At 38.6% G+C, this 7,870-nt stretch overlaps 1 protein-coding gene across 1 annotated transcript; it reads right to left on the bottom strand.

The window, feature by feature from the left end:
- Positions 1-4,696: 4,696 nt before the first annotated feature.
- Positions 4,697-6,565, bottom strand: LOC117332325 (nipped-B-like protein B). The gene is made up of 2 exons (XM_033891211.1): positions 6,519-6,565; positions 4,697-5,324 (listed from the first exon to the last, which is right to left on the bottom strand). The coding sequence occupies exons 1-2, from the start codon at positions 6,563-6,565 to the stop codon at positions 4,697-4,699; spliced, it is 675 nt and encodes a 224-aa protein (XP_033747102.1).
- Between the last annotated feature and the right edge of the window lie 1,305 nt (positions 6,566-7,870).

Below are 7,870 nucleotides of genomic sequence, written 5' to 3'. Positions count from 1 at the left end.
TATGTTGTCATTCTACAGCTGGGCATCGTAACATTACTCAAACAATATGTTGTCATTCTACAGCTGGGCATCGTAACATTACTAAACAATATATTGTCATTCTACAGCTGGGCATCGTAACATTACAAAACAACATGTTACCATTCTACAGCTGGGCATCGTACCATTACAAAACAGTATATTGATTTAATCATTCGACAGTATTGTAGTATTTCACAAACAACATTTTCAATCATTATTTTGAACTTAAGTATGGTCACATAACATGTTTAAATCCTTGTCTTACCTCTGAACAACTCTATGTGTAAAAGTTTTTTTCATGTCACAAAATATTTTGAACTTTTGAAGCCCGCCATCATAAGATGGTGAGCTGTTCGAAACGCATTGAGTCTTTGGTCTGTGGTCCGTGGTCCATGGTCCGCTGGTCCGTGGCCTCTGGTCAGTCATTAAACAGTTGTAGTTATTGCTATTTCTTGAGATGTACTACATAGATCTTTCTAAAATTTCATATGAAGCTTCACCTTTTTAGAACTGATCAGAAAACAAAATGGCTGATGACAGCCATCTTGGATTTTGACAATAAATATTTGTTATTATACCCCACAACGAAGTTAGGGGGGGGTATACTGGAATCAGGTTGTCCGTCTGTCTGTAGACACAACGATATACCGGCTACTCCTCCTAAACTAATGATCCGATTTCAACGAAACTTCATGACAATAATCCTTATACATTGTAGATGTGCGTAATCTATATAACATCGTAATTTTTTGGTTACCATGGGAACCAGGGCACAAAACTTAGTTTTTTGGTCGAGTTTGTAGATGCAACGATGTACCGGCTGCTCCTCCTAAACTACTGATCCGATTTCAACGAAACTTCATGACAATAACCCTTATACATTGTAGATGTGCGTAATCAATATAACATCGTAATTTTTTGGTTACCATGGGAACCAGGGCACAAAACTTAGTTTTTTGGTCTACTCCTCTTATGGTTACCATGGTAACCAGGGCACAGAACTTAGTTTTTTCATGACAATAATCCTTATACATTGTAGGTGTGCGTAATTTATATCACGTCGTAATTTTTTGGTTACCATGGTTACCAGGGCACAAAACTTAGTTTTTTGGGCGAGTTTGTCACAACGATGTACCAGCTACTTCTCCTAAACTACTTATCTGATTTCAACGGAACTTCATGACAATAATCCTTATACATTGTAGATGTGCGTAATCTATATCACGTCATAATTTTTTGAATAAATCCCATTCACACTTTACCTTTCTCATAACCTTTTTAATTTTTTCTTTGTTATAAATTGATCAATTGAAAAGATTTTCTCATGTGAAATCATTTCATAATGTCATGTACAAACATTTCTTCATAATATAGATAAAAAAAGAATTAGGGTAACCAAGAAAACTGAATACGACTAAGTGAGATTTAACTGTATATCTCGTTTATTGTATAAATGAACACATAGTAATGATGTGGGATGCAGGAGCAGGGGGTATGAGTTGGCCCTCTGGACGACAGTTCTAGTTGCTTTTTCTTCAGAAGTTCTCAATGGATTTTTTTTCAAATTTCAAATGTTCTGTATGTTCCCTTTGGTTTTTTGATATTTCTCAAACTTTATGAATTGGTCCATAGGTTCATATGTATATTCAATTTGAGTCTGATCTGGTAAACAAAATACTCAATCTGGGGACCATCTTCAATAGTTGAAGTTTAGTATCACTATTTCTTGAGAGTACTTGGAGGATATTTCTCAAACTTCATATTTAGTTTGTTTCCTTTGCTCCCAATCAGATGAAGAAAACAAAATGGCTGACAGGTGGCCATCTTTGATTTTGACTATGGAGATTTGTTATTGATATCAGAAAGTTTTTTTCAAGCCTTCCTTATAAAGGTTCCCCTTGTTATCAAATTATTGACAGGAAGTGAGGAAAGAAGGAAAAATAGGAGAAAAACATAAAAATCATAAAACCAATAAAGATCATTCTGTGGTGCATGCAAAGATCCCTCTGTTTTATAAATTATATATTATGAAGGTCAAAGGGACAGATATTGACCTTTTCGATGCCCATTCTTTCCCGTACTTGTTGTTGATTTGTTGAGTTGAGTAATGTTGTTTGTATTACCTATATCGTGTTCCATAGTGCTATATTTTGTTATTGGTTACAAATCTTGGACATTTTGACAACTACTTAAAAATTTATTTGAAATCAACATGAAGTAGAAGGTCCAAGATTTTCTGGACAATCAGACTGTACAGTACTGTAAACATATGTATCTTGGAGCAGTTAAAGTTGAGCGTTTACCAGAATTAAAACAAAATAATGCCATTAAGAATTTGTGCTACCATGATACTTGCCATAGAAAACAATGTACATAACCTACAATACGGTGGTCATAATTTGGTTTAATTAAATGCTGAATTACAAATATCTCCAAGATATTGCCGCTAAAATATGTATGTTTACGTTTGTAGGCTATCCCTTCTGGTGTCATATCTGTGTTACCTATAGAGTTTTATGTGTACCACTACATATCCAGTCAATGTGTGTCATATTTTTAAAGTATTCATAATGAATCATTGTCTTTTTAATTACATTCCACCACAAGATGAGTTAAGTTTGTCTCTGCTATCTACATCATTACGTCCAACTAACTGCTGCAGGGTACTGTAAGCTTTGTTGTGTTACTGTATATCTTTATTTCTTCAAGGAGCCTTATTTCCCGAGACTCTGATTTCTGGTCTGTCATGGTTAACCGTAAATGATTGGCCGAGATCCTTATTTCCCAAGACTCTGGTTTCTGGTTAGTCTGTCATGGTTAACCTTAAATGATTGGCCGAGATCCTTATTTCCCAAGACTCTGGTTTCTGGTTAGTCTGTCATGGTTAACCGTAAATGTATGGCCGAGATCCTTATTTCCTGAGAATCGGGTTTCTCGTTAGTGTATAATCCAAAATACGGTTGAAATATATAGTGATTTTTTTTATAAGTATCTATTTCACTTTAATAGTCTGATCTTCATTTAAGTTACGCAAAGCTAAAACTGTCAGGTGCTAAGAGGTTTTGTATTTCAATCTTTTATAGAATTCATCGTCTGAAAAATTGTTGAATAGTTTTGTAATTGAGCATGATTTCATTTATAGCCTTGGCATTGAACATGTTTGATTTTTAAATGCTCACATTTATTCCTTGTACATTGTAACATTATTATATATAGTAGCAATAACTACCTACATTATGTGAAATTATTACTTTTCTATAATTATTTTCAAACTAATACAGAAATCTGGCTAATCCTTATAATGAGGTGTGTGTGTATAGCTACATGTTAGTGTATCCAGCAGAACTACCAAAGACCTTTATACAATCAGCTGTTGTGATGTTGATCCTTGCCCTATGCAGTAATTGGAAGTGTCGTCCATGCCAAGGCTTTGAAGTCATTGGTTATATAAAAGCCGGACAATGAAGTTTAAAACAAAGCCCTGTTACTGTAACAAGGTTATGGAACTAAAGTTCATTGTGTAGGAAGTTATTTCAAATAATGATATGCTATTTTAAAAGTGCTTTCAGAATTTTGACATAATACATTTTATGTGGATGTTCATGTATGATGAGGCTGTATATACCTGTTTTCATTTATTTGTTAGATTAAGTGTGAGGTGAGTAATGTGAAGCGATATAATATTGTTTCTCCGTAAGTGTGAGGTGAGTAATGAGATGAGATATAATATTGTTTCTCCGTAAGTGTGAGGTGAGTAATGAGATGAGATATAATATTGTTTCTCCGTAAGTGTGAGGTGAGTAATGAGATGAGATATAATGTTTTTCCTCCATAAGTGTGAGGTGAGTAATGTAATGCATTTTGTGAATATTTTTCCCTTTTGTATGAAATTATTGCACAGAGTACATTTACAAGCATGACCGTCCAATGAAATTGATATTTTTAGTTAGATTTACATTTACATGTGCATTCTCAGAAGAAAAATAAATCTTGTTTGACATTGGTAAGGTGATGAATGCATGACATTGTTAGTAAAACAAATTTGTGATAAAGAATAATTTTGATAAAAGGATGTTATATTACGTGATTTGTTATGAAATAGATATGTATAAAAAACTAAATTATTTCAAAGGATTCATTCAAGTGGAATTGGTTGTCGTGAATTGTAATTAAACAATGGTGTTGTATTGTTAAGGTATGGGTAGTTGGTTGTGATTGAAGATTTACTATCCGTCCACGTACGACAGTAAACTTCGGCACTTTATTTTTATAAGTTGTCATTGGAATCTCCTGGTCTGGTGTGATAATTGACTCATTAAGTATATGTGTTTTATAAGAGCCATATTTGCTTTTAAAAATTGCTTTATTTTATATATATACACACATGATGTATGATTTGATGTGATGATCAGTAAAATGTAAAATGGCCTGCAATTGTGTAGCTTGTTGTCAAGATACAGTTAATATCACATTTATCCAAAGTCCTAATAAAATTGTTTATCCTAAGTCATTATAAAGTAACAGTATACGATTTACATTCTAGATCTGATTCTAGATTTGTTTTCTTTGTAGCAGCCTCTGGTTACCCCAGATATATATGTACTCCCTGTAGGGGCCACCACCTTCTCGGAGTTTTTACTTCCAGCAGCTGCCAAGGTCTACTCTAGAATCACGATCACGATTCATGCTCCCTGTAGCGACTACTGTCTACTGTAGATTCAAGCTCACTGTAGCGGCCACTGTCTACTGTAGATTCAAGCTCACTGTAGCGGCCACTGTCTACTGTAGATTCAAGCTCACTGTAGCGGCCACTGTCTAATCTAGCTTCATGTTCCCTGTAGCGGCCACTGTCTACTCTAGCTTCATGCTCCCTGTAGCGGCCACTGTCTACTCTAGATTCAAGCTCACTGTAGCGGCCACTGTCTAATCTAGCTTCATGCTCCCTGTAGCGGCCACTGTCTACTCTAGATTCATGCTCGCTGTAGCGGCCACTGTCTACTCTAGATTCAAGCTCCCTGTAGCGGCCACTGTCTACTCTAGATTCACGCTCCCTGTAGCGGCCACTGTCTACTCTAGATTCACGCTCCCTGTTGCGGCCACTGTCTACTCTAGATTCATGCTCCCTGTAGCGGCCACTGTCTACTATAGATTCATGCTCCCTGTAGCGGCCACTGTCTACTCTAGATTCATGCTCCCTGTAGCGGCCACTGTCTACTATAGATTCATGCTCCCTGTAGCGGCCACTGTCTACTCTAGCTTCATGCTCCCTGTAGCGGCCATTGGCTACTCTAGATTCATGCTCCCTGTAGCAGCCAAGGTCTATACTAGATTTATTCTCCCTGTAACAGCCACTGTGTACTCTAGATTCTTGCTCCCTGTAGCGGCCACTGTCTACTCTAGATTCATGCTTGCTTTAATGGCCACTGTCTATTATTGATTCTTGCTCCCTGTAGCGGCCACTGTCTACTCTAGCTTCATGCTCCCTGTAGCGGCCATTGGCTACTCTAGATTCATGCTCCCTGTAGCAGCCAAGGTCTATACTAGATTCATGCTCCCTGTAGTGGCCACTGTCTACTCTACATTCATGCTCCCTGTAGCGGCCACTGTCTACTCTAGATTCATGCTTGCTTTAATGGCCACTGTCTATTATTGATTCTTGCTCCCTGTAGCGGCCACTGTCTACTCTAGCTTCATGCTCCCTGTAGCGGCCACTAGCTACTCTAGATTCATGCTCCCTGTAGCAGCCAAGGTCTATACTAGATGCATGCTCCCTGTAGCAGCCAAGGTCTATACTAGATGCATGCTCCCTGTAGCGGCCACTGTCTACTCTACATTCATGCTCCCTGTAGCGGCCACTGTCTACTCTACATTCATGCTTGCTTTAATGGCCACTGTCTATTATTGATTCATGCTCCCTGTAGCGGCCACTGTCTAGTCTAGATTTATTCTCCATTAATAGGCCACTGTCTACTCCAGATCCAGGCTCCCTGTAGCGGCCACTGTCTACTCTAGATTCACGCTCGCTGTAGCGACCACTGTCTACTCTAGATTCATGCTCACTGTAGCGGCCATTGTCTACTCTAGATTCATGCTCCCTATAGCGACCACTGTCTACTCTAGATTCATGCTCCCTTTAAAGGCCGTTGTCTACTCTAGATTCATGCTCACTGTAGCGGCCACTGTCTACTCTAGATTCATGCTCCCTGTAGCGGCAACGGTCCACTCTAGATTCACGCTGGCTGTAGCGGCCACCGTCCACTCTAGATTCTTGCTCCCTGTAGCAGGCCACTGTCTACTCTAGATTCATGCTCCCTTTAACGGCCACTGCTGTATCTAGATTAATGCTCGTTGTAGCGGTCATTGTCTACTCTAGATTCTTATTTCCTAAAGCTGTCACTACTGGGTCTCGATTCATTCTCTTTTTGCAATCACTGCATATTTCCTGTAACAGCTGCTGAAGCTGTAGATTTGTGCTCTAATTAGAGGCCACTGTCTACTCTAGATTCTTGCTTCCTATTTCGGTCACTGCTGGGTCTAGATTCATGCTTCTTGTAGCGGCCACTGTCTACTATAGATTCATGCTCCCTATTGCGGCCCGTCTACTTTTACATTTAAGTTCTGCAGTGTCTCCAGTTTCATATAACAAGACTCCTACATTCTATCATCATAATGGACAAGATACATCCTAAATAGACCACTTTATTGAAACAGGAAATCAGATCACAACCTACACAACTTTCCAGCGGGAAGCAAGTAATAACACAACTCACGACTCTATACTAATCACAGTTAAGTGTGAGCTATAACAAAACCTTCAATCATAGAACGCTATGGCCCAGGATGGACAAGACTGCATATCAGGCAATAACTGAAGAAAAAAATGAAGAACTTATTAGTGATGGCGGAGTTATTACCAAAGAGAATTTGGGTGTATTTTTAGAGACTACAATACAAATACTGTCAGCTACAGATGAAGCACTAATCAACAGGCCGGAAAAAAGCATGGACCCCAAAACTGACAGAAGCCACAAAAAAAGCAAGGTACATCATGCAAGATGGAAAGCGGCAGGAAGACCAAAACAAAATATAATGCAAAAGATATCTGAGATCCCTACTTTAACTTTAAGCAGCAAAACAAACAGACAACAATAAACTTTACAACGATGATGTCAGTGTATGTGAAGCCTGGGCCGACTACTTCGAAGAGATTTCCACACCTACCCATAACAAAAAACTTCCATGATGAACACAAAACTGTAGTAGAGAATGATATTGTAAACCTCTGGCATATCCAGCGAACAAAGCATCAAAAACCTTCCAACTGTCTCTAAGGAAGACGTCATGCAAACTATAATGTCCACGGAACATTTAAAGTACGGTGACCCTCTTCTCATGTCAATCATCACCAACCTTGTCAACTGTATATTTAAGAACCTACATATACCAGGCATTATGAAAACCGGCATCGCAACACCAGATCTCACAACAGGGTGCAGCAGGGAGTAAGACAAGGTGAAGTCTGGTTTTCCCAGCGCCTACAAGATATTAATTAACGACCTGCTCATGACCCTTGAACAGAACCAGATTGGAATGCATCTAGGGAACATTTACAGTGAAATTCCACCAGTTCCGCCGACGACGTCACCTTGATTAGCAACGATGCATTCGAGCTACAAATCCAAGCTTGATATACAGGCGGCTTATGCAAATAAACAAAGGTACGTTCTGAGAGCAAAAAGTCCACACAGTTCTCATATTCAATGAGAGTGAAGAACAAACCTGGCTGATAAATGGCGAAAAACTCCCAGTATCAAACTCAGCAACCCATCTTGGAATTGAGAGAGACTAT

Source organism: Pecten maximus, chromosome 8 (assembly GCF_902652985.1).
Source record: "Pecten maximus chromosome 8, xPecMax1.1, whole genome shotgun sequence".
NCBI classification, from domain to species: domain Eukaryota; kingdom Metazoa; phylum Mollusca; class Bivalvia; order Pectinida; family Pectinidae; genus Pecten; species Pecten maximus.
This window is presented reverse-complemented; position numbering and strand designations above follow the sequence as displayed.

Coding starts and splice junctions, on each gene's coding strand:
- LOC117332325 (XM_033891211.1), bottom strand. CDS start 6,565: ATGAATCTAGACCCAGCAGTGACCGAAATAGGAAGCAAGAATCTAGA. Junction 5,325..6,518: donor ATAGGAAGCAAGAATCTAGA/GTAGACAGTGGC, acceptor TGGCTGCTACAG/GGAGCATGAATCTAGAGTAG.